The sequence below is a fragment of the Lissotriton vulgaris genome, chromosome 11, assembly GCF_964263255.1.
Source record: "Lissotriton vulgaris chromosome 11, aLisVul1.2, whole genome shotgun sequence".
Lineage (NCBI taxonomy): Eukaryota > Metazoa > Chordata > Amphibia > Caudata > Salamandridae > Lissotriton > Lissotriton vulgaris.
Window position 1 is genome coordinate 1110674285 of NC_141699.1, and position 27957 is coordinate 1110702241.

Here is a 27957-nt window from a genome sequence, read left to right on the forward strand (position 1 = left end):
AACGTGCGTGCTGACATCATGAGGAGGGGGGGAGTGGCGGACAGGAGCGCGAGGAGGTCGAGGAGCAGCGGACAGGAGCGAGGAACTCAGGCTGAGGTAGGTGAAGCGAGGGGAGGATCGTCCGTCCTAAAATACTGCAGACAAGCGAGGGCTTTTAGCAAAATAAGAAATACAAAAAACGTCGAGTTTTTTTTTAAAGTATCTTGCTCTCCTGGAGAAAACCGATATGCCCAAAACCAAAAAAACACAAGCTTACACACAAGTACCGCAGGCAGTTTCGATTTCAGAGGCAGAGAAGACAAGAGTCCAAATCACAGTGTTCTACCTTCAAACATAAGTAATCCTGGGCAAATTAATTCATAACTCAGTTGCAGTATCGTCATGTGTGCCAACATGGGAATACTTAGGCTGAGGTGAAAGGTGGCATCTAGCGTGTATGTTAAAAAGTGGACACTTGATTCTAAACAAATACCCCATCCAGCGTGGGGAGGAGCGGTGAACTGTGTGCAGCTAATTAGGGGCCCTGAAGGTGGCGGGTGCGCAAAGGGGGACCCCCGGACAACGTCGGGACAGGCTTGGGAAAAAACTTTGGGCACCATCACTTATTAGTTTACAAATTAAGCACTGCTACTTATGACTCGGCACAGCAAGGATTTATAGGGGCTCGGACATTACAAAAATGCAGAAAATATATTGAATAAAAAGAACACAGCCCAAGTCCCAAAGGACGGACTCTCAAATTCTCCACTCCTGCATCCAGCCATATTTTTCTTTGTATTTTCTGACTTGCAACCCTCTTTATTTTAAATTTAGGACAAGAAGTGTCAGAATTCGCACAGGGATATTGTTGAAAGGTTTTTGTTTTGAAGTGTGCAGACTGTACATGGCGTATACGGAGGCATTGCCACTTTTAATGGACGGAGAGGGTTGGGATCTTAAGGATCTCATGGGGTATGTGAGCCCTCTGAAAAAGAAGCATATATAATCTAAGGTCACAGGTTTGAGTCCCTGCGTCCAACAGCATTGCTGGCAAGAAGCCTTACGTCATGTGTGGCAGCTTCAGAGCCTCCTGGGTCTTTGCCATCAGCACGTCGCATTCTGGGAGTTTTAGGTTTGCTTTTAGCATTCTGTGTAAGGCATAATAATGCAAACGTGCAAAGTGCTGTTAGCTAAAAAGCTGGAGGCGGCACACATAATATGGGGCTATTTGGAGTTGTGTTACTTTTCTTCCTCAATAATGGACACGAGAGCTGTTTAGATGAGTAATAACGACTAGCATTTACACAAGTGCAAAACGACAAAATCTGTAGTGAGAAATGCAATATAGATTGACCATCTATACTAATATAATAAAGAAAGAGCCCAAACCTTTGAGGCGGGTAATCTCAGGAACCACAGCACCAATCACAACACCCAATACAGCGTTGGAAAGGGCATTTACAGCAGAAGGACATAGGCTATGCAGACGCCCACCATATACAATAAAAAGGTAAAAGAACCGTGCCAGAAAAGTAGTCCCTTGTGGGCGTGTCTGCGTTGTGCTGTGGGCGTGTGCTGGGGGCGTGACAATTGCTGGGGGCATGTGGTACATTCGGCCCTTCATGAACGTGCACTCTTAAGTGCATCAGCAGTGCACTGTGAATCGGAGCGTTTCACAGGCCTGTCACAGATAAGAAATGCTATCAAAATGAAATCCTACAAAACAATATACTACTGGCCGGCAGCAATTCATACCCGGACAACGTCGGGACGGGCTGCTATATATATATACATTTTTATTTGATAAACTGCACTATAAGCAACTGCAAGGTTCGGCAATGGGCACTTGCTTCTCCCCCAGCTATGCGAATCTGCATATGGGCTGGTGGGAGGAGCAGGTACTAGCCATCAAACACGAGGTGAACATGTCTGAAAATGTGGTTTTATATAAACGCTACATCGACGATATCTTTATCCTTTGGAGGGGTACCATTGAGAGTGCAGAGTCATTCGCCAAAGACCTAAATGAGAACAGCCTAAATTTAAAATTCACTTGCGCTACCAGCAAGGAAATGCTCCAATGTCTAGATATAGAAATTTATGTAGAGAATGACAGAATTCAGACAAGAACCTACAGAAAACAAACAGCAGGTAATGCAGTGCTTCATGCACAAAGTTTCCACCCCACCAAACTCCAAGAGTCTATCCCCTATGCGGAATGCTTGCGTATGACACGCAATTGTAGCACAGAGGAAGGAGTCACCAAAGCCAAGACTGACTTATTTGAGAGATTACGTAAGAGGGGATATAAATCACAAACCCTTAAAAAAGCTGATAGCAAATGTAAAACTAAAACCAGGAAGGATCTGCTATTCCCCAAGGACTTGGAGAATAAAACGACATCAACAAAGGTGGCAGGCAACCCCCCCTAGGATGATAACTGGCTACAATATGTACCACAACCGGGTCAGGAGAATTTTGCAAAAACATTGGCCCCTGGTTAAAAATGACCCAGTAATAGGATACCTGAATGGGAACAGACCTAGTTTAACATTTAGGAAGGCCAAATCCATGCGCGACCAGTTAGTGTGTAATTCACCTACACTAAAGAAACCAGTCATTTGGCCTCCACCACAAAAAGGCTTTAAGAAATGCACGAAGTGCAAAGCCTGTAAACAAGGGTTGAACATGAAGGAGGTCAATGTACCATTTAGAAATAAACCTTACACCATCAGGGGCGGCTACTCATGTAAAACGGAGTATGCCGTATATGTTCTGGTCTGCAGCTGTGGCAAACGCTATGTTGGGAGCACTATTCACCAAGCTCATGTGAGAATTCTCCAACATTTGCGTGCCATTACAAACAACGATCCAACATATCCTGTGGCCCGACACATAAATACTCAACATGATGGGAATATCAAACATATATCCTATTATGTCATAGACAGTGTCCCTAGAAACCTAAGGGGTGGAAACCGAAGACTAGCCTTAAGACGTCTTGAATCAAGATATATAATATTGTTAAATTCAAAAATCCCTAATGGATTGAATTCAGACGAAGCCTTAACTGTCCATTTATAATCCAGAGGGGGACCCCTCCCGACAACATGATCCCATTCCTATTTTTTAACTCTGCACTGTATAAGTAATTTTGAAAATTTATTATTGAGTTATAATTTGTGCAAATGTTATGTTTCAACATGTATGACACACACTAATACAATGAGACTGTGTAGTACGCCACACACAGTATAAGCGGATGACTTGTATATATGCCAGGCGCAGACATGAGTAACAAAGTTTGTATATATATGCAGCGTAGCAACTTACTCCACTTGGAGAGGATGTAATGTGAAGTAAACACTATAATTCAGAATTAATATATTTTGCATTTGCACCATAGTGAGCCAACATGAACTGCAATATTTTACGCAATGCACAATGAGGCTTAATTGTTCAGCATCAGCTTGCAGTCATGTTAACTATGGTAGAAACGTCAATCAAACTGAATTAATATATCGCAATAGGTCTCATGCATTGATATTGTTAAACAGCATTGAGATGACAACGTTTTTATATTTACCATGTGTCATTTGCCACTGGCGTCATAGGATGAATTACGGACACTTGTCTCTAAAAACTACAGAATCTTCTGTGTCTATGTTTTAGTGTGTTTAACCATGACTCATTGGTTACCATAACTATGAATAGCCTATCATGATGTAAGGTCTGTTCGTGATGTGTCAGCATGTAGAGTGTTATATATATGCATGCCATTCAGAGCAGAGTTAAGTGAGCAAGGCGGAGGCTTCCGCCGAAACGCGTCAATGCGGAGGCTTCCGCCGAAACGCGTCTGTGCAGCATGTCGGATTAAAACTTTTCTTGAGTCAAAGTCACGGAGTCAGTGCCTTCCTTTCATCAGAGGGAAATGGATTGGTAATCAATATATATATATATATATATATATATATATATATTACCGACTGGCGGTCGCCAGTAGGTAGTTATAGTTAGGATCTACTTTCCATAGGAAATCTGCAACATTCTATTGGGAATAACTTTGGCGCCGGTGGACGAATCTTTGCGAATTTCTCAAAGTAGGTGGCCCGCTCCGCTCCTTCCCTGAAAATGTGGGGGGGATTCGTCAAGCGGGGACCGAGATAAAAGGGGGGTCCCAGAACGTGTTTTCTCCATGTTAATTTCCATAGGGCGGTCAAACTCACTTTTAGCCCGAACGGCTGAATGGATTTCCACCAAACTTGGCAAAATTGTAGGGACTGGTAGACCGAAGTGCCTTTGCTATGTCTCAAGATATATGCTCCAGTGGTTTTTACGAAAATTAACTTTGAAAAAATATATATTGGGCTACATTGGGCTATATATATGTTAGAGCCCAAATGTAGCCCAATGTAGCCCAATGTAGCCCAAAGATGGCCACCAGAGACAAAAAAAACAAATGTAGCCCAAATATCAGCCAGATGTAGCCCAACTATAGCCCAATGACAGAATGTCCCAGAGTGTTCTAAAGAACAACTAGAGCGCTAACAGTCTTACTTATAAAGTGAGACTAATAGTTAGGAATTAGCATTTAAAAAACCTTTGAAATTCACTGAAAAAACCATAGGTTTCACACCAGTTATAGTTAGGAATTAGCATTTAAAAAACCTAAGAAATTCACTGAAAAAACCATCGGTTTCACACCAGTTATAGTTAGGAATTAGCATTTAAAAAACCTATTAAATTCACTGAAAAAAACATAGGTTTCACACCAGTTATAGTTACCTGGAAATTTTACTGACATAAAACCATTGAAATTCCCACGTTATAGTTAGTTGGACTCACTATAACTTGCGCGCCTGCAATGCACTGCTGATGACGTCACATATTACATCACTCATGACATAGTCAGTGACATCACTGATGACACCATCCTTGTGAGAAAGTGACAGATATCCTTTCAGTGTAATGTAACCCTTGAAACACATATTCAAAAATAGAAACTAACATTTTCAAAAAAAATGGAGATACCATACCAGTTACAACAACCAATTCAGTAAGTCCACCATCTATATACACATCCACTCATTCACCAACAGTTCTATATAGTCACTCATACATATACTCACTCATCATATGTAGTGATACACCTATACATCCTGTTACACACCGACAGTCATCCAAAAGTTACTCACACATGCAAATAAACTACTGAACATCCATTTATTTGCATATACAACTATACACACACTACAACCTTACTTCTAAGGAAACTTACACATACTTACTCACTTAAACAATCACTTATAGAAACACATACTGATAAAGACACTAGTGAGACAGTCATTCACTCACTAACACACACATATACACACTCATCCACCCATACAGTCCTGCACATATGCTGTCTTCAAAACACATACAAACAGTGAGTCAGTCACCAACCCATGCAGCCACTTATACACAAAGTGAAACACTGATACATATATTACAATATTTAAAAGTTACTCGCTAATATATGTATTCACTAAGATACACTTAATAAGGAGAGTTAGCCAATCAATTCTTTTAAATAAAAACATCCATTTACACACTCATTTAACCATTTATTCTTCCATCGTCCTTTACAAATACATATATAAAACATATTTATTTTTCAGAAAGACACACATTCACTGGATGGTGTCATCAGTGATGTCATGAGTGATGTCACTGACCATGTCATGAGTGATGTATTATGTGACGTCATCAGCAGTGCATTGCAGGCGCGCAAGTCATAATGAGTCCAACTAACTATAACGTGGGAATTTCAATGGTTTTATGTCAGTAAAATTTCCAGGTAACTATAACTGGTGTGAAACCTATGTTTTTTTCAGTGAATTTAATAGGTTTTTTAAATGCTAATTCCTAACTATAACTGGTGTGAAACCTATGGTTTTTTCAGTGAATATATATATATATATACAACTATAATAAAGGAGAAACTTTCAGGCTTTGAGGCGGGGAAACTCCGCAACCACTTCGCCAATCTACACACCCGATACACCGTAGAAATCGTCAGGGTGTGTAGATGGTTATAGGCTATATAAAGTTTAAAAATAAACCTTATTTAAAAAATGTATTTAAAAAAAAAAAATAGTACCCCCAAAGTAGCGCCGGCCGCGACGTGCGTGCACACGTCGAGGAGCGGCGTCAGAGGAGCGGCGGACATGGCGCGGGGGAGGAGCGGTCACATGAGGAGCAGCAGACAGGCCAGCGGCGGTGCAACCAGCGGAAAGGCAGACATGGCGCGGGGGAGGAGCGGCGGCGGACAGTCGGTGAGGAGCAGAGCGGCGAGGAGCTGTCAACTCAGGAGCGGCGGCTGAGGTAAGCAGGCGGGTGTCAGGCCAGGCGGGGGACGGGGAGTTACAAAAGGCAATGTCGGGGCAGGCGGGGGTCGGGGAAGGCGGGGGACGGGGACTAACACCTCCATTGACTCAGGCCAGGAGTGAGTCGGGACAGGCGGCAGGCGGGGGACGGGGCAGGCGGGGGCACGGGCTGCTGGGCAATTTCAGGGCAGGCGGGGGTAGGGGAAAGCCTGAAAGCTCCCGGACAAGGTCGGGACGGGCTGCTAGTATATATATATATATATACACACACACACATACAGACACACACTCACAGCAAGCAGTGAGACTCCATCGTGGCTTCTACGTATGGGAATGGAAATCCCATAACATTAATCCAACACAGGAGAAATGCAGACGTCCAATTTTGGAGTAAAACCAGGCATTTATTTTCTCTTTGAATGTGGCACCGTCCCATGTCCTTATGCGTTTCGGCTGTAAGGCCTTGATCACAGGTGAGTAAAATTCCAATCACTGGGTTGTGCTTTTATCCATGCACCCACAAAGTTAGTGACTCAATCCTTCAGATCCCAAAATGCAGCTGTATTGCTTTCAAATACGTAGTTTCCATGGTTAAAGGAAGTAACAGCCACCTATCCAACAATCGTTTTATTTCACCTTGCATTTTTTCATAATTCAACTTAAATAATTGTTGGTATTGAGCAGAGGCATAAATCCCTAAATATCGTATGGTGTCGGGTTTTGTTGCTTGTATCCTAAGATTGGCTGAGAGAAAATTTGTGTCAGTATTCAGAATTAGAATTTCAGTTTTATTTTAATTTATTTTATAGCCCCCAATTAACTCAAATTTATTAAATTCCCTCATAGCCAACTCCAAGTTCTGGCTATTGGGTTTCAAGTATAAAACATTGTCATCCGCAAATAGCTTTAGCTTGGCCATACCCAAGAGTGGGGCATTAATTGCATCGTTTTCATGTATAAGGATGGCCAATGGTTCGATAAAGAACGTAAACAATAAGGTGAACAACCTTTACAACGCAACTTTTACCACGCAGTGCCTTTACAACGCGGTCATTACAACGTAAACCATTACAACGCATTGCGCTGGGGGCGCTCTAGGATAGGGAATACGTTTAATTTACTATCCAACACCTTCCCTAGTGTCCACGGGGACTGGTGTTGGAATAGTAAATTAAACTTTTCACTATCCAGCACCCTAAAGCGCTATGCGTTGTAATGGATTGCGATGTAAAAACCGCATTGTAAAGGCATGCGTGGTAAATGCATGCGTTGTAACGTCATACATCCAAACAATAAAGGGGAAAGCGGACACCCCTGTCTTGTCCTCCTATTTATCTTTACTGTACCCGCCCATTTTGCATTTTTTATTACCACCTGAGCCTGCGCCCCGATAGATATTTTGCAGTATTAGAATAATCTGGTGAGGGATACTAAATCTACCAAGAGCCAAAAACAAAGTATTCCAATTGGCCAGGTCGAAAGCTTTTTCCGCATCCACCATCATAATACAAGCCGGGGTTAAATTGGTGTTACAATAATCCAACGCCTGTATTAAAAAATCGGTATTTGCGGCCATTGATTTACCAGCTATGAACCCGGACTGGTCTTTGTGAATCTTTTCCTGAGCTGCTGGTGAAAAATGTTGCGCCCAGACCATCGTTAATATCTTATAATCAGCGTAGAGGAGGAAAAAGTCCAAGATAGAAAGTGGTCTGTCTTTGTATCCCCCTTTCTGACCTCCTAAACAGAAATCCCAAGGCAAATCACTTTATATCCAATACCAGGCAAGCGGGCCATGCCCCCGAAATATGAACCCAGTGAGACTCCAAGGTAGGGGCCCCTCACCCCGCAGGAGATCCTGCAACATTTATCCAACACAATAGAAATGCAAATAACACAGTTCAAAATGTGGTTGATTTTCAGCAGGACACAGATATACCTGTTCATATTTCTAAATAATAAAACATTTCTAATAACTCCTACAAAAAGTAATATCCTCAACCAGCTGCTCAGTCGGCCACACCACTCTTGCAAAGCTTTCACACCGTTGTCACACTGCTCCTGGTGAGCCAATGAAAGATACAAATGGCCTGGGCTCCTCCCTCCAGTCCTCTCTGAGGAGCACCCACAGCACCCAAGGCCTAACTGATCAAATATAACAATGTTTGTTTTCTACACACAAACACACACACGCACACACCTGCACACACACACACACACACACACACACACACACACAGTGTAGGTTGCAGATAAGATCTAGTAAACTCAATCACTGTGTTTTTCCATTTTAGCTGGTTTGCACTCCCACTCACTGGAGGACTTCCTTGATCATAATGTTGATTGTGCATTGCATTGCAGTCTACACTGTGGAGGTAAGATATTTGTTCTCCTTCATTTGCTGATCCCAAAAACATACCTGTGGTGTACGGTAATAAGATTTTAATGAGCAGGATCTTTCCCATCATTTGATAATATATAAGGGTGGTGCAAAGGGGAAATTTCATGTGTAAACAATGGATCCAAGGATGCACCAGAACATGCAGTGTCCTTTCCTGCATACACAGCAGAGGGGCGTAGTCGTACGACAGAGAGGGACAGATTTACAAACTGATCGCTCTATAAATTGTGTCGTACTTGTGTCTTTGATATACTCTACTCCTGAAGCGCTGGACCAGTTTTACTGTACAGTTGATATGCCTTCGCGAATTGCATCAGTGTAAAATATTCCTTAAGATCAGAAGTAAAACATGCCGCTTCGAGAATCAGGTCTGGAAATTGATGTGTCATCCACTCCTAAGACTGGAGTAAGACTTAAGTCCGCACAGCTGGTTTTTGATTCAGGCATATAATCCTCTGTGAGTGAGAAACGACCTAGTAAAGCTGGATTCATTGGACACTGCCACTCCCTGGACCCTGCGTTAGGTCTCGGAGACAGAGGTAGCACCGGACAAGGGAAAGGCCTGCACAGCTTGAGGGCGGAACACCCTCAGCTTGACAGAGGACTTGGAAGAGCTGCTGTGGTGGGTGACCGTAGTCCTGCCAAGAGCTAAACCAGGCCCTGAGACTTAGTGGCACAGACCTGCCTCTAGATATATATCACCTCGAGACAGTGGGCTGAGTAGGACTTTCAGTTCCTACCCACCCAGGTGAAACCTTTAGCCAGGTGCAGCTTCCAGGCATCACACATATTAAGCAGTGATGTGCGTACACCTATATATGAGTCCAAAGCTTCAAGAAGACACCATGGGCCTCATTTATGAGGAATGACGCATCGCTGCGTGAAAGCAGCGATGCGTCACTTCTCAGTGCGCACTCCTTGCGACATTCCTGATGCGTCATATTTAATGTATGACGCATCATGTCGCAAGGAGTTACAGATACGTCAGTATTTCTGACGTATCTGTAAGCGCAAAAGTGACGCATTGCTGGAGTGTGTCACAAAAGTGACACAACTCCAGCAATGCGTCCTTTCACATGGGGCAAGCCCCATGTGAAAGGGCCTGCGTCAGTCTTACGCCTGCTGTGAGGCAGGCGCAGGATTTTGACGCAACGGTGTCCTAAAAGTGACGCAGTGAAATCTCATAGATTTCACTGCGTCACTTCTACGACCCTTCCTTGCGTCAATACGCCCCCCTTGCATACATTATACCTGGCGCAGGTATAATGTGGCGCAGGGGTTTACAAAGTGACGCATCTACCTAGATGCGTCACTGTGTAAATATGACGCAACGAGGTGCATTTTTTACGCCACTGGTGCGTCACAAAAAGTGACGCACCGGCGGCGTAAAAGTGACGCAAGGGCTCATAAATGAGGCCACATACAAGTAGCAAATAGCAACTTCATTACTACAAAGTCCACTTAAAACACATGAGCAACTATTGTTATGCTTGATTCTGAACAGGGAATGTTGACTGTCTATATCTCTTCCATCACTAGATAGATGCCTGGTACCTTTGGCGCTAAAGGGGTTGCAGTACCCTGCGCACAAAAACCTTTGTCTATCCTCCTCGTTTAAAGACAGGCAGACCTTAAGTATTCTGTCAACAGAGCCCCTGGGGGATCGGCAACAGAATACTTCCTCCAGTGGCCCAACAGAGCGAGGGCCATCAGATGAAGGAAATTACACTGCTCACTCTATATATAGTGTCATGTCATTTTCTTTGTCCGTTGCTGCAAGAGAAAACTCCCAGAGTGTGGGGTGTGCTTAGATTTTGGTTTCACAAACAATCTCTACCACATTACAAGTGCATTATAGGCTCTTGTTGAACTGCGCTGAGAGAGTATCCTCCCTGCAAACCCTAACTAAGGGCCTCGAATGTTTTTAAAGGTGTTTCTACTACTATATAGCCAAGCTGGCAAGTCTGTAAACTGATCATTAGATTGTACATAATACTCGTGGGAGCACTGGATGCTTCACTCAGGTCTTTGTTTTGTTTTTCTCCAGAGCTTTCCTGCTATTTATTTCAAAATTACCTTTATTATGATTGAAAGAGTAGGTTCTGGTATGTCTCTGGGTAATTGATTAGTTATGTTTTCTGTTGCTACCACCACATCACAGCATGCAGGTATGGCTTATGGATGGAAGCCTACATCTAGAACAAGTATGCCTTATCCAGTAAAGTACCCAAATATACAGAAGCTGTTTTGAGAGGGGGTAAAGTTTTGTGAGGATGGAACTGATACAGTGTCCAGAGCAAAGGTGTCCCCTCACATAGCAAGAATAATACATTTTTAAAGACATGAGCAAAGTAGAAAACAACCCAGGTCCTTCCACCTTCCAGGGCCTGATAAAGAGAAAATGCTATGCATAAAAGATCTAGCTGCACACACCCCGCGTACTCAACCTTAACCATTGTGCTCTCTCAGGGGGTGGTGACAATTCAACTAAAATAATCGCTCTGTCTCTTTCTCTGCTGCCTCCTTCTCGAGCTTTACTTCACATTAGACTCTCTTTAGCCTTCTCTCTGCACCTATTCAAACATCTCTACTTATCCCCTCATACTATCACAACTCAATCTACCGCTCCTATGTCTGCCCCACTTCTCTCTATACACCTTTCTCTACCTTTTTTCACAACTTCACCCCTGTCTCACTTGCTGTTTCCCTCTGTGCCACATCTAGATCCCTGCCTCTCTTAACCCCTTTCCATGCCTCAACTCTCTGTCTCACTCATGCCTCGTCTCACTCTCATCTCTGCCTCTTAACCCCTTTCCATGCCTCAACTCTCTGTCTCACTCATGCCTCGTCTCACTCTACACCTCACTCCAAAGATTCCACCTCACTTCTTTGTATCAGTTCTCCATCGACCTCATATATCCATCAAATTCAACTCTCACTTTGCCTCACCTCTCTATCTCTTCACCGCTCTATACCTCATCTCTCTACATCCCTTTATACCCTCTCATTACACTCTACCTCACCATTCCACACTTGTTATACATGTATACATCTATTCACCGTACGTCTTTCTCTCTACCTCACAAGTCTCTAACTACCTTACCCTCTGTTGTGTGCATTTGTAAAGCACACTATCGCCTTGAGGGTATTCTGGTCTTGAGCAGAAGTGTGTTTCTAGCCCTGCCTATGGTAGGTTGGTTAACTGAAATGCCAGGTCTTCGGCTACTTGCAGAATTCAAGAAGACAGGAGGAGGCTCCAATGTGGAGTGAGAGGCTGTTTTATGCTTTAGAAGTGTTGAAAGAGAATGCCCATCCACCGATCTGGTTCTATTTATGTGTGGGATGTGTGCGAGAAGGAGTCCTGTCTCTGGGGTTTTGGTAGAAGGAGATTTTTAGTGCCTTGAAAAAGCGTGCAAGGAATTTGAAATGAGCAAATTTGTGTATTGAGAGGCAGTGGGGCTCAATGAGGTGTGGTGTGATGTGAATTCTGAGTGGGAGGTTGAGGATTAATGTAGCTGCCTGAGTCTAAATGGTTCTTAATCTTCTGGCGAGCTGCTTAGTGACTCTGTCATAAAGGGTGTTCCCGTAGTCTAACTCGCTAATAACTAGATCTTGTGTGACAGTTTTTCTAGAGTTGCTTGAGAACTGTTTGAGGATCTTCCTCAGCTTCTTGAATGTGTGGAAGGAGGATGTGGTTGCAGTGTTGACTTGTGCAGTAATAATCAGCTTGGTGCTGATGATTATTCCCGGATCCTGGCATGGGTGCTGGGCGTGGGTGCAAGTTCAGCCGGCCACCATTTGGAGTCTGATGATGAGGTGTTATTGCCAAAGATCACTACTGTTTTGTCGTTATTTAGCTTGAGACAGTTGGCTTTCACCCAGCTTACGACTTCGGTCATGAAGGTGGAGAACTTGCTTCTTGTGTTGGAGGTCAAATCTGGGAGGCAGAGTATGAGTTGTGTGTCATCAGCATAGAAGGAGAGAGTTATGTCCTGTGAGCAGATGACATTGACCAGAGGGATCATGTATGCATTGAAGAGGATGGGGCATCAAAACCACCTCTCTCTCTCTCTTCCGCACCTGTCTATCAGCTTCATCTCTTTTCTCCTTCATCTCACTTCTCCTCCTATTCGGCCTTCTTTCTCTCTGCCTCACTACTCCTCTTTGCTTCCCTGTCATTAATGACTCTTCTCATTTTTCTCCTCTCTTTTTTTCTCATCACTCTCTCTTGCAATAGTCTACCCTGCACTCACTAACTCTCCTCACTACTTCTGAATCTATACATCTCTCTGATTCTGGTTCTAAATAACCTCTCTTTCTCACTTAACTGTCATCCTACCTCAACCATCACTGTAGTCAACCACCCTCCCTACATTTACTTCCCCCACTCTTAAGCTCTCTAACTATCTACCTCACTCCAAAACCTTACATACTTCTTTGTAATTTCTCCATCTATCTCTCTCTCTTTCTGCTTTCCTGTATCTTTCTGGCTACATTACCTTTTTTCTCTTTACCTTACATCTATTCCTACCTCGCCAATCTCTCTGCGATATCTCTGTCTCTACTTCATCTCCCTCACTCTGTTCACAGCTCTGTCCTTCTTCTTTCCCCAGCACCCTCTATGGTGGTGTTGCTACATTCTATAATTTTCCCAAACAATCTTACAGTCTCTGTCCTGCTCAATGTTTTAGTCCTTTGTCAAAATTATCGAGTCATCTATTTCTTTCTTTACTACTTCGACAACCACTGCAACCATGTGTTGCTGCTCCAAGTCCTTATTCTTCTCTGTGTATTTTTCACTCCCTTTTGCAATGAATACCTCTAAATTTAATCTCCTCTAGGTCCTGATTGTCCTATTTGAAATGCCTTTAACGAGGACGTATCCATCCTCTTTAATAAATACTCCACTTGTGGCCCATCACTTTAAGAAATGAGGCCTCACCCTCTCTTCAGTGACCTGGACTAACATTCTTTGTCATTATGGTCTTATGTTATGTTAAAGGCATTTGATATAGCGCAGAAAGAATCACACCTGGAGGTGTGTCTTGGCTCCAGCAACCAGAGGTGGCAAGTGCATAGGACCCATTAAAGTAACCTTGGGGCATATTAACAAGGGCAGTATTACTGCTTTAGCTGCACTTTTTGTATTGCCCTATCAGCAAACTGTCGCTAACAGTTGTTAGCGACAGCTTTATGGCGAAAGCGACCATTTTGGGTGCTGCATTGCATATCAGCGATATTTATCGCTAATGACATGCAAAGGAGGCGTTCCGAACTTGAAAGCGACTGAAAGCAGTCGCAAACACACCTTCCACCTATTACCAAGGCCCGCGAAGCGATACAAAAACGCATGCTAACCGCACTTATCTCTGGATTTTAAAACCTGCTAAAATCCTGACTTAGCCATTGTTTTCTATGGAAGGTGGATTCTGCGTCTGAATCTTCACCTGCCTATTAGCGACCTTTTTCTTAGCGATGGGAATTCATCGCTGGAATTCCGGCGTTATTGCTGGAGAAACGCCGTTATCGCTGGTTTATTTTCGCCTCGGAGATAAACGTTGATAATAATGCGTTATCTCCGCGATGTAAACCAGCGATAATAAATACATCCTTACTTATAGGACCCCATGTTTTTAGATGTTTTATGAAAGTAAAATGATCCTGAATCATACAAATTTGCAAAAGTAGCTTGTTCAAGTGAAATGGGGCAAGGTGGGAGAAAGATCTGCCATCGAATCTAGCAGTTCAAATGTTTTGAGGTTTTAAAAGAGCTTGGTTTGCGGATCTGAGCTGGTATACGCTGCGTCTATTGAACAGGTAAGTGGGTAGCCGGGTAGTTAAAGCTTGGTGTGTTCAACAGCATAGTTCAAATACAGCCTGTTCCCTGGCAAGGAGCCAATGATGGGTCCTCAAAATGGGAGCAGAGGTCGAACAGGGTCGAGGTTGCAGTCTAGGGTAGGCAGCAGTGTTCTGCACCACCTGGAGTTTGGTCATCCATGTCTAGTTCGCTGCTCCTAGCAGAGCATTCCCATAGTCTAGGTGACTGGTGATCAGTGCCTGGACTAGAGTTTTTCTGGGAGCCATGGGAAGTTTATCCGGAGCAACCGCAGAGTGGAGAAACAATTGCCACATATGGTGCTAATTTGGTCCTTCGTAGAAAGCCACGGTGGGATTGAATTAACAGAAAATGTGTACTTATATGAATGTTGTTTTGAAGAGTGGACTCCAAAATAAATCTTACCAGTAGCCCAAAAAATCTTTAAGATGGCACTGCTATAAAACACATTGTACTATCAATGAAATACAAAAGATTTATTGACTTCAGTTAGAGTGTCATGTTTAATATTCAATTTTAAAGTGATGTTTGTAGGAGCAAAATGATTGTGGAAGAAGACATTTAAATGTGTTTGACTCGGGCGCTAGAGGGCGCACGAGCTAATGGCCGCACTTCTGTGAGGCTCTGGCTGCCTGGCCAGTAACATCCTGCATTCATCCTCTTACACTGGAGGTTGACGCCTGAAAAACACACCGAGGGTGGATACATGTGTGCTGCTGATATTGGCCGAGTTTGGTGACGATCCGAGGTCCGACGCCTGAGTATCGGCGAGGAGTGCACCCATCGGGAGAAGGCACTGCAGACGGCTGCTGCGGCGCCCCGGACGCCGACCAACGCGAGGCCGCGGCTTCCCACGAGGCGGCCGGGCCGTGAGGTTGTGGACTGAGGCCTGGGAGTCGGGCGGCCGGCGGGCGGGTCTCCGGATCCCGCCGGAGGTGAGTCTGGCCCCCATCAACCGGCACCGCAGCGAGTGGCAAGTCCAGAGACTGGCGCTGGGATCTGCGAGCTCCCCCGAGACGGACGCGGCGGGGGGGTAGTTTGCAGCCGGCCCTGCGGCGCGCCTGCCTACCGACCTCCCCCGGCTGAAGCTGCTGAGTGCACCGAGCGCCGGGGACGGACAGGGGCGTATCTCGCCACCTCAGACGGCGAGGGGTCAAGACACAGACCGGGGATCTATACCTGGGGATGGCTGCCGCTCCCGGGTCACCCAGCTTGGACTAACGGCGGAGGCCGCCATCACGCCCGGCCGTGCTGCACGCCGCCCTGCAGGCCTCTCTTGCACAGCTGCAGGACACTGCTGCCATCAGGACCTGCGGTAGCGAGGGCGGCGGCCCGTTAGCGGGGGCAGTTGTAGTGGTGCTGTGGGAGCGGGTTTGCCAACACGTCGCTGTACTGCCCTTCACCTTTTGTGCGCTATTGGCGCCAGAGACTACTTGGAACTGCGCGCATTGCCTGCGACCTGGCCGCCAACACGTGGGCCCTTACTGCGCTTTGAACACCGTAACTGAGGTGCAGAGGGGATCAAGAGGCCACTGGTAATCACTGACCTGCTCGTCTGCTTTTATTGCCTGGGGAGGCCTGCCACGTGGGTGACAGCCGGCAGGGCGCCATAGTCTGGAGGTGAGGAACCCTACTACTGCTAGCCGTTTACCTGCCCCGAATAGCGTCAACGCACTGGGCGCTATGGGTAAAAACGACGCAAAACAACCCAAACTGTCCTTTGAACCTGCAGTCGCCAAAAAACCAACGCGAGGCACCACAGGAACTGGTGGTGCTCCAGGTCCATCGAATGCAGAGTCATCCCCTGCACCTGTGACCCCAGAATTGCGACTGATTATCGACGAGATGCGGCAGGGCTTCGCGACAATCGTAGATAAGGTTGACCGCCTCTCTTCCAGGATGGACGGGGTAGCGCAGAAGATAGAAGTCCACGAGGAGCGACTGACAGAGACGGAACGACGCATATCCACTGCCGAAGACACAACCAACACTCACGAAACGCGCCTCAACCGTATGGATAACGTCCTCAGAGTGATTGCGGCTAAAAATGAGGAGTTGGAGGCGAGGAGCAGACGCAATAACATCCGCGTCACGGGAGTTCCGGAATCCACCAACACCGGACGAATGGAGGACTATGTGGAACGCATTCTGCTCGCCGCGGTGGGAAAAGAGGCCTTCTCCAATCAGTTCATTGTTGAGCGAGCACACCGCTCTCTTGGCCCGGTCCCCAAACCAGGGGCGCCGCCACGCCCTATTATTGCCAGGTTACTCAACTACCGTGATAGGGATGTGGCGCTGAGGGCGGCTCGTACAAACCGGAACCTGGCCTGTGATGGTGTTCAGTTCTCCCTGTATCCAGATTTCACACCCATGGTCCAGGACCAGCGGAGGAAATTTCTGGATGTGAAAAAGAAATTAAGGGATATGCAGGTGGATTATGCTCTTCTTTACCCGGCGCGTCTCAGGGTGACTCATCAGGGTAAACAACACTTCTTTACGACTCCGCAGCAAGCCGAGGACTACGTGAAGAGGCTCCGTGCTGCTAGAAGGGACAGGCGTGCGGATGAGGAGGTGGATGCAGACGGCAACCCGGCCGAGCAGGATGAGTCTTAATAATGTCCTGATGATTATTTGCTCGATAGCTCCTTGTTGCATTGTTGATATTTACTTTGGACACTGTTGCTTTGGGATACTGGTACCTACCTTTACAGCCTGCGGTGCCTATGATAACTGTTGACTTGCGACCTAGTCCAGCTTCTGGGCGATGGTGGGCGCTAGTGTGTTCTGCTCCGCAGCTGGGATGTGGCTGTTCATGCACTGTTGCACTGTGGTGCCGACTAAGAATGTGCAGTGATGGGAACTAGGGCGCCGAGCTGACATGGCACATCACTTTACCTGGGGTGCGGCTCAATTGGAGACGCAGCCGTCTTGATAGTTTGGCTATTGGGTTTTGTTGGATTGCTTGTGTCTGTTTTGAAGGCTCGTCCTTACACCCGGCAGGATGATCCTCCCTGCACGCGGGGACACGGACAGCTGCTCCACGGCCATAGAGACACTTTACGGAGTGAAGGCTAGATTGCCCAATGTACACTGTTGGATTGGTTTGGGGCTTGCGCGGGTTGGTGGAGCTGCAAGAGGTGAGAGTGGGAGGGGGCGGACCCAGGGCTGCTTCCCTTGTCCACACTGTTGACTTGGCCTGGTGATAGGCGTGAAGGAACTTGGAAGGTGTGTTTTGACGGCTGACACTTGCAGGATTTGTGTATGCCAGGCACCACCCCTTCTTCTCTGACTTCCCCGTATGCCACTTGCGGGGTGGGATGGGAATGCGGGGGTGTGTAGGTGTGTATCTCTAGTGCCTTCAGGAGGGGATACCCCACATGGTTTGACTACAGTTGCTGTTGTTGGGGATCGGGGTGGTGGGTGGGAATCTGGTACTGGCAAGTTTGGGTTGCTTCAGTGGGTTGGGGGTGGGGTAACGCTGTGGGAGTGGAGAAGGTGTGTGTGTAGGGGGGGGGGGACACATGTTGGGGTGGATGTTGTTAAGAATGGCAGAGGTATTGAGGGTAATGTACATGGTATGCATTCTGGTGCGGGAATGTTGGAGAATGTAGGCGTGTATGCACTTGCACAGAGATGGATTGTGGGGGCGGAGGTACTGTTACTGGGTGTGATCTTTCGTAGAGCTGGAGGGCTGGAGGTACGCATGCTCCATTATAGTGATGACGAGAGCGGGTGATAGCGCTTTATCCACTGTGTCCATATTGTCCTGGAACGTCCGAGGTCTCAATAACCCCCGAAAATGTAGGAATGTGATTGCATATTTGGACAGGAACAATGTGCAGATAGCAATGCTCCAGGAAACCCACCTGAGCCCATGCTGTGTCCCCAGGTTCGCAAGTAGATGGGCAAATGTGAGAGAATTTTCTTCCTATTCCACATATTCCAGGGGGGTGGCCATTCTGGTGGATAAACGACTGATGTTTCAGAAGATGGGGGTGGGTGCAGATAAGGAGGGGAGATATGTGTTCTTGTGGGGGCGGCTGGGTACTGATGTGATATTGTTTGTAAATTGCTACGCACCTAATGTTGACACACCAGGATTTTTCTTGTCATTGTGGGGTCATGTGCTTGAGACCGAGGCTACACACATTGTGTGGGGAGGTGACTTTAACCTCTCAATACATCCAGGGATGGACAGATCAGACGGTAGCGGACAGTATAACACGAAAGCTAGAGATGCGCTGCAGGGTATACTTACTGAGGCAGGGTTACTGGATAGTTGGAGACACTTACACCCGGGAACTAGGGAGGGCACCCACTTTACCACATACGCACGCTCATGGGCAAGAATCGATTATTGTTTCGTCTCTCGGGGCCTAGCTGGTGGTATCGTCCGGGTGAAGCATTTACCTCGCACGTATTCGGACCATTGCCCTGTAGTGGTGGTTATAGAGATACCTGGCTACGCAAGAGTACGGCCCCCGTGGAGACTTTTCCCGTCAGCCCTGCTTGATCCTATCTTTAAGCAGGAACTAGGAGAGGAAATTGAAGCCTTTTTCCCTAGGAACAAGGGATCTGTCGCCAAGGTCGAAACGATATGGGAAGCCTTTAAGGTTACCGTGAGGGGCGTCACTATATCCAAGAGCTGTGGAATACTACGAGAAATTGTACGTACATTGTCGGCTCTTGAAGCGGATCTCAAGTCGCTAGAGGCGGAAATGGTCAGGAATCCCTGTCCTACCCTAGAGAGGGCTTTTAGGACCAAACTGTCAGCCTATGAAGAGGAAGCGGCCAGAGAGGCGAAATTCCGAAGCAAATATTGGACCGCCAGACGATATTGCGAGGGGGATAGACCGGGAAAAGTTTTGGCAGCACTGACGCGGCATCAACGTTTTTCCACACATATTTTGGAGATCACTGATGGAGAGGGCAGGACCTACCGTGATACTAAAGGGATACAGGACACCTTCCTGCAGCATTACCAACGTTTATATTCAACACAACAGTCAGGTGAGGTGGAGTTTGGCAATTTCCTAGACGATATCGCACTCTGCTGGTTAAGTGATAGCGATAGGGCTTTCTTGGGATGCCCCTTCGAGCTGGACGAAATACGGGAGGCAATCATGTCGCTCAGTAATGGCAAGGCTGCGGGGCTTGACGGCCTTCCGGCTGAGTTTTATAAGTGCTATATCGACATCATGGCACCGGTGCTGAGGGAGGTGTTCGAAGAATCGCTAGAGGAGGGAATACTGCCAGGTTCCATGAGGGAGGTGGCGATCACATCGCTTCTGAAACCGGGAAAAAACCCAGCGGACACTGATGCATATAGGCCCCTGTCCTTGCTGAACTGTGATGCAAAGATTTTAGCAAAAGTACTTGCGACTAGGTTATCCCTCCTTATGAGTACCCTGGTCCTGCCGGATCAATCTGGATTCATCCCGGGGAGGGCTACATCCCACAACCTCCGCACATTATTCTCTCTCATACCCACCATATCACCTGAGCTACCGGTCGCTGCTGTCTTTTTAGACGCCACCAAGGCGTTTGACTCGGTGGAATGGGGATATCTCTTGTCCATATTGGGCAGAATGGGGTTCCCCCGTATATTCATCGCCTGGGTTACACTGCTGTACACTTCCCCAGTTGCCAGGGTCATCGTTAACGGTGCGTTGTCGGCACAGATGCCACTCACGAGGGGTACTAGGCAGGGATGCCCTTTATCACCCCTGCTCTTCGCCCTGTCCATCGAACCACTGGCCTGCAGGATCCGACAACTACATAAGGCCAGCGCCTTTAAATTCAACCAAAGGCAGTTAGGCATATCCCTCTACGCGGATGACGTCACTTTATATGTGCGGCATCCACAGGACAACCTCAATCCACTGCTGAGGGAATTTGTTTTATTTGGAGGCATTTCTGGTGTGCACATCAATTGGAACAAGTCACAATTCTTTCCCCTCACGGCGTCAGTGACCCGCTTTGCGCTGGAGTACCCCTTGGAGTGGTGCGACTCTGACTTAAAATACCTGGGAATCGAGGTGTCGCTTAGCAGGGAGGACACGATTAGACTGAACTATGGGGTGGCAATCTCACAGTTGACTGACAATGTGACTCGCTGGATGGCCCTGCCGCTGTCGATGGCAGGCAGAGCCTCCCTGATAAAAATGGTCATTCTCCCACGGTTCTTATATCTATTCCAGAATGTACCTTATTACCCGGGGGCCTATTTCTTTAAGAGACTTCGCACTGAATTGCTACGCTTGTTCTGGGGAGGCAAGCAAGCGCGCCTAAGTTGGAATGTCCTCACACAGCCGTATGACAGAGGAGGTTTTGACGTTCCTGACCTGGAGGTGTACTACCTCAGCGCTCAAGCTCAGCATGCTTACCATTGGGTTCATCCTACTCCCTTCATGCCCCAGGTGGCTGCTGAGGACTGGATCGTTCATCCACTGCCGCTCAGGGGCATGCTGATGGGGCTGGTGGGAGATGTTGAGACGCCAGCTACCACTGTCACCTGCACCATAGATTCGTGGCGTAGGGTGACGAAACTACTGGGGGCTTCGATGCTCTACTCACCGGCAATGCCCCTTGCATATCACCCGAAACTGTCACTTCTGACGGAAGGTGGATTCCGCTCCATGTGCACCCGATTACGCCTTCTTACCTGGGGTGATCTGTTTCAGGATGGACGGTTCCGCACCAAGGAGCAGATATTCCAGACCGCCCAACCGACGCCAATGGAGTTGTTTTATTATATACGACTACGACAGGGCATGAGGGATATACTCCCCAGCTTTCCAGAAGAACCGAGCACGATCCTACCTATGCACATTTTGCTGGTGTCAGATGGCAGACATTTGGTGTCGAAATTGTATACCGCCATTCGTGAGCAGCGTCCCCCTGTAGTGGCCAAAGCGCGTGCCGCATGGGACTCCGAGCTCCCGTCTGCACTCACCGATGAACAATGGAAATATTGCTGCTCAGTCACTGCCAAAATCTCCTCCAGCTGTAGACTAAAAATTATACACTACAAATTCGTACAAAGATATTACTATACCCCTGTGCGTAAGCTACGATTTCACCTTTCGGAGGACGATAGATGTGCGAGATGTCGCGCGGAGGGCGCGGATTTCCTTCACTTGGCCTGGGAGTGTGGAGCGATTCAGGCATACTGGGAACAGGTTCACGCTGCGCTCCAAGTTATGATAGCTGGCCCTCTGCCCATGGACCCGGTGGTGATGCTGCTGGGTTACACCAGACATATTCCCAAGGCCGACCGTCGGTATGTTGATGTGGCATTGCTACTCGCGAAGAGAAGAATCGCGTGTAGGTGGGGGAGGGGGAGGGCGCCAAAATTTAAGGAATGGCTGGACGATCTCAAGTACTGCCAGGAACAGCATGGCGTTTATGCAGAACTAATGCCGGCCTGTTGTAAACCCAGCGATTTTTGGTCCCCACTGCAGGTGTACTGGCTGGCTCAGGCGAATCACGGCGACTCCTCTGGGGATGACGAGTCGATGCCGGACCCTTGAGCGTGCACGATTTCCTCACACCACGCCCACCACACTATAGATCACACGATGGGGAGGGCCAGTTCCGTCCTGACTGGGGTGAGATAACACGGCTACTGACGAGGTCCCGCTAGGTAGCCTGTAATGAGCATGATCCACTTATCATGGGGTACACGACTGGCTGCTATCCACTTTTGGAAACCTGGGAAATATTGGGCCGCTGGGAGTGACCCGACGTGCTGGTTCCTACAGCCGCCAGTTTTTTCAGTTAGCCTCGGTGCTACGGTGCGCTGAGCCCTGCACGTTGGGGCGCCCTGTTCAAGATTAACCTCCCGTGATCCACCACCAGAACACCCGACGGAATTGCGATTGCATGCTACATGTGCAACACGATACTTTATGGTGGGACGGGAAAAGTTGACTGGTAGATGCCGCTTCGACCGGGGAGGTGTGGTGACTAGTGGCGATTCCTGCCTGACCTACTAGACTGCCTGTGTATGACAGGTTGGGTCTAAAGTCCCCGCGACCTACGCCCCTGCTCGAATGGGGGGGCAAGATTCAGAGGGTTCTGTTCTTATTAATGTTTTGTTGTATTCCAGGAACCACTGTGAAATGCATGCATTGTACCAGCCCTCGTACAGTTGACCTCTGCCCTCTGTATGTACCATGTCCAGTAATGTATTGTCTTGATGCTGCATTGTCTTACGTGCCTCTAAGTTGTATGCCACTATTGAAAATAAAGGTTTAAAAAAAAAAAAAAAAAATGTGTTTGACTTTGCAATAGATTGAATGGAAATATATACTTTGTTCAATCTAACACCTGCCTTTTATTTTCTAGACATACATTGTTGATAATCGCAAATTCTGGATCACCATGAAGACATTATTTAAGTACAAACCTAAAAGTAAATATAGGATATTGGAGAAATCCTTAGAGATGGACCCGGACTGGCCACCGCTAAATGTGACAAAATTTGCAGAGCCGATCAATGACGAACTCGAAAGCAAAATAGGTCTTTTGGAGCTCAGTGTGTGACAATAATGGAAGAAAGCTCAACGTGACCCAGGGCATCCAAACATGTCTGTCATATGCAGAACCTTCCAAAATGTACTGAATAAAAAAGGACAATTATTTTCATAGAACTCACATGTTTCAATATAGGTGTTCCTGTCTTGCTTCCATCTACTCTGAAGGTTTGTCTGCATTACTGAAAAGTACAGTAGAGCTACTGTCCAACAAAGAAGCACAGAACAGTCTTCATTTTAAGCAACCATTTAGCAAAGTGATCCGATCCTATCTCTCTCCAGCAGCCGCCATATCTGCCTTCTTGAAGAAACCTCAACGGCCACTCCAGTCCACACATACATGAAAATCCCAGCATTTGGGAACAGTCAAGGCACGAAGAGCTGGTGCTTCACTGTTCCTTTCTGCACCTCCTTCAGTTCACTCCCTCTCATCCCTGGTCTACAGCTACATGACAAAGCAGCAAGATTTAAAATGTTTTTCTTGTATCCGTAAATCTAAAGCTGAATTCTGATGCCAATGTGATAATCTTTTGTGCTTTGTGAAAAATAATATGTTTATTACGTGTCTGTAAAAATAACTATCACATCCTACTATAAAACAATACCCAACCATTACAATAGTCCAAAGATTATATTTCATATCACCGTCATAATACATTTGAACTAATTTCAGAAAATGCTGCTTAAAGACTCAAAGATTATCCTAACACGGCTTAAAGACTCTAGAAGAGAAACAACTGGGTCCATCCGCATGAGGCCTAATTAATCTGATTGATTCTCACTCCAAGCATTTAATCCCTTGCGCTCACTATCTTGCTATGTAGCGTTCTTTATACCTATGGCAAATGATGCACACACCAGCAAAGCTAATAAATCTCAGTTTAAAGTGCAAATAATTTATATTTCTGAAGCTTACTATTCTTCATGGCACTAAAAAAAGGCAATAAAAATATACAAAGATAGGTGATATCAAAAATGACAGGTTACCTGTGGCACTTTACAAATAGTTTGTGCACATTTATGATGATTGTTTCCTTGAGTTAACACATTAATGCCAGACAGATTACTTTTGCACTTTTTTTTATTAGTTTGCTGATTGGTATTTTGTGATCTGCATTTTTCAAAATGAGACAGGATTGAATGTACCAACAAGCAGCAGGAACAAGTTCTGAAAGATTTACTTGTATGTGACCTTTCCGTATACATCCAAATCTAATGGGTCATTGGTCCTAGTAAAGGGTGTGTGACCATTTGGGCGAGTAAGACTTTGAGTGACACATATACCTACTGAAATTCAACAGCGGAGTGATAATCTCCTCTATGTGTTACAACATTCTTTTAACCCTACCAGATGACCCTACTAAGTACGGTATCACTGTGGCAACCTATTAGATAACTTTAACCACAGCTTCTTCACTAATTCCCTCAAGCTTTTAATATCAAGAGCTCCCTTTTTTGGTTGAACTTGTCGAGATGCATGCTCATCATGATAAAGGACTCAAAAATGAAGCATTCCTCAAATATTAGGTGGATAAACTCCTTTTAAAGTCTATAGGGGTGAGATGAATATTGGATCAGAATTTCAGATTGACTTTCATGATAGCTTTGTTTTTTTGTGTAATAATTTTTTTATTGACATTTTGATAATTTCATCATCAGTACAATAACATTAATATTAACTTGCAATTTGAATGATATGAATAAATATACAAAATATATGGAAAAGAAAAAGAGAAAATGCATATATGATAAATACTATGCACCAATAAATAACACTTACAACTATAAAGAAAAATGGTAAGGTATACAGTTGTATAAATATGGTGTGAGAAAAGTTAATTCTTTAAATAATGCAAGCAACATATATAAGAAATATAAAAGGCTTAAAGAATCGTTTATAAGTTAACTCAATAGATATATAAATTGAGTATAAAGATTAAACATTATATACAGCTACAAATATAGAAAATAGTAACATGACATATCTCCTTAGCCCTCGAGGAGTAATTCATTTGTAAAATTGAAAATTGTAAAATATAACAAAGAAAGGGTATTGACTAGAATATAGAAAAATATTTGATATAAGAACTAATAGAGCATATCAATAGAAGTTATATGAAGAGAATTGAGAAATGAGATGTCAATAAGAAATAGTAAGAACAAAAGAATAGAAGAAAATTAGAAAAGAGAGATTAATAAGATAATAGAATAATAAAATAATAATACAACAAAACTATAAGTTAGTATATTAATAAGAAAGCATGAGAACCGGGGGGGAGGGAGGGGAGGGAGGAAGAAAGAAAGTATATTGTCAAATGTCAGATCAAGGGGTATCAGTATCCACTCCTGGAGTGTTGTCATCAATATCCATGCCACTATTCAGATTCAGGAAAGGTGACCAAACGCGAAGAAATATGTCAGTTTGATTTTGAAGATTCTAAATTATTCTCTCATGTGATGCGGTTTGGAACATAGTTGTCAACCATTCTTCTTTCGACGAAGGAGATGGATATTTCCAATGGCGTAGAATACATATTTTTGCTGAGGCCATTGCTGTGTGAAAAAGACGACATTGGGGTGTGGTGCGTTTTGGAGATAACTGAAGGTCATGAAGGATGATAACAGCAGGAGTGAAAGGAAGATGTAAAGGAATAGTAGAAGATAAGATTTTTCCCACATATGCCCAGAAAGGTTGAATAAATGGACAGTCACATATAATGTGTGCGGAGTCACAGTTCGTATTATCACATCTCCAGCATTTGCCATGGGAAATTAAACCAGCTTTATTTAATCTTGCAGGAGATCAATGCCAATCATGAAGAATCTCAAATAGACAAAATTTAAGTTGAGCTTCACAGGTTCCTTTATCTAGATTCTCTATCATTGTCTCCCATGCATCAGTAGTGTAAGAAATTGAAAGTCGTGACTGCCATTTAAATTGTAGTGTCTGTGTTAGAGGTTGAGAAAAAAGATGTTTTGTAAAAACTCTGTATAAACCAGATATCACTCCTTTATGTTTTTCCCAGGTATTTAGGTTTGATACTATCTGTGAATTTGACAGCACCAGAGAATGTGAACCTAATTGTTCCAAACATTGCTTGAGCTGGTTATATTTTAGGGATTGATGTGATGGAAGACCGAATTCCTCTTGTATTTGTGTGAATGTTTTAAAGTCACCATTATAAAAAATGTAATCTAATGTTTGAATACCTGCTGCTTCCCATAAAGGACATGATAATACCTTCTCATAAATATGAACACCGGAATTATTCTATATGGGTGCCTTTTCATGTATATGGGAGTTTAAACCTAATAAACGGTGTGCTCTTTGCCACGATTTGGACATGGCTGATAGGATTGGGTTTGTGGGTTTTTGACGTGCAATTTTAGTGCCATAAAGTGCAGAAATATCACAGCCCAAATATAAAAGATGACGTTCTAAATGGACCCATTGTGGAACATCAGAGACTCTCGGTAACATATATGATAATTGAGAAATCTGCAATGCTAAGTTATAATGTTCAATGGATGGAAGGCTCATACCCCCAGAAGAATGTTGAGCCTTTAATTCAGTCACGGTCAAACGAGGTTTAATTGAGTCCCATATAAAAGTTTTTATTTTAGAATCTATGAGTCTCAAAGTAGACAAGGGAATATGGAGAGGGAGCATACCTAAGGTATATAGAAAACGAGGAAGTGTAACCTTTTTAACAGCTTGAACTCTACCCCACATGGAAAGATTCAAAATGTTCCACTTATCAAAGTCACGTTGCATTTGAACAATCAGTGGGTTCAGGTTATCTGTAATCATACCTTCCATACCCTTATTCACTAAGATGCCCAATTATTTAAGACGTGAGGGTTGCCAATGAAAGGGGAATGATAGCTATGTTGACTATATCATTTTCTGGTACATATAGTTGTTAGGATAGGAAGGTGATATAGTCAACCATTATGCTCCTTCTTCTCTCAGGCATATTTGATACATCACAGACAAGGTCAGTTCTCTGTGTGATCCAAGGGTTGCACAAACGGACTATTTGTCTCAGCTCTGCAAGGTTTGTTTTCAGACCCAAATATGACATGGGTGAACTTAATTCAATGCCCCTGCAATTGAAGGGGAAAGACAGGTTGTGTTGCCCAGCAGCACTCCACCCAATACATGGTTGTAGTGGCATTAATGCATTTGGGTCACTAACAGTCCCTAAACAGGGATTCAAGGAAACATAATGATTGGAAGAAAACTGTTTTTGTTGTTCTAATACCACACACATAAACTGCACTGTTTAACTTAAAAGCATGTTTCAACAGGTGGAATCTGTTTGCTCTGCATATCTAAAACAACAATGCAGAAAATAATTAAAACTGTGCAAATGCATGTTGCATACAACAAGAACAAGCATTTGCAATGAAATCAGTCTCGCCTTTGGGACCTTATATGTATTTAGCCATGCAGCACATTAGCCTGGGTGCTGAAACATCTACTGTTCTTTAACATGGAGGGAAAGTAAGCACTAAACTGCGTGACATGCCAGGTATGGAAACACATGGGGAGAAACATTGCCTTTCAGCGGGAAATGGTATAGTCCAAAGCTCTGTTTTTAATATAAAATCATGGCCTTCGGTGTTCATATCACTGAAAATACAAGATTTGAAAAAAATATTATTGTCTATGGGTGCTCATGGAAGACAATTTCTATGGACTGGAATCTATAGGGTGCTAAAATGATTAAAGTAGTTTACTGACCTCTGCTGCTCGTTTTTTATTAGGAAAGTTAAATTGAGGCAGTTGCCAGAAAAATAAAAAAAAGAAAGTCCCTCAGCAGAAAGCAATTC

General features: G+C 44.9%; 1 protein-coding gene across 1 annotated transcript in view; it reads left to right on the top strand.

Annotated features, from left to right (window-relative positions):
• LOC147684258 (putative cation-transporting ATPase 13A4) overlaps positions 1–23329 on the top strand; it is a 415657-nt gene extending 392328 nt beyond the window's left edge. Inside the window, exons 29-30 of the mRNA XM_086944655.1 lie at positions 8642–8722; positions 22934–23329. Coding sequence (XP_086800781.1) covers positions 8642–8722; positions 22934–23131 — 279 coding nt within the window. The 3' untranslated portion in view covers positions 23132–23329. The remainder of the gene's footprint in view (positions 1–8641; positions 8723–22933) is intronic.
• Positions 23330–27957: the final 4628 nt, after the last annotated feature.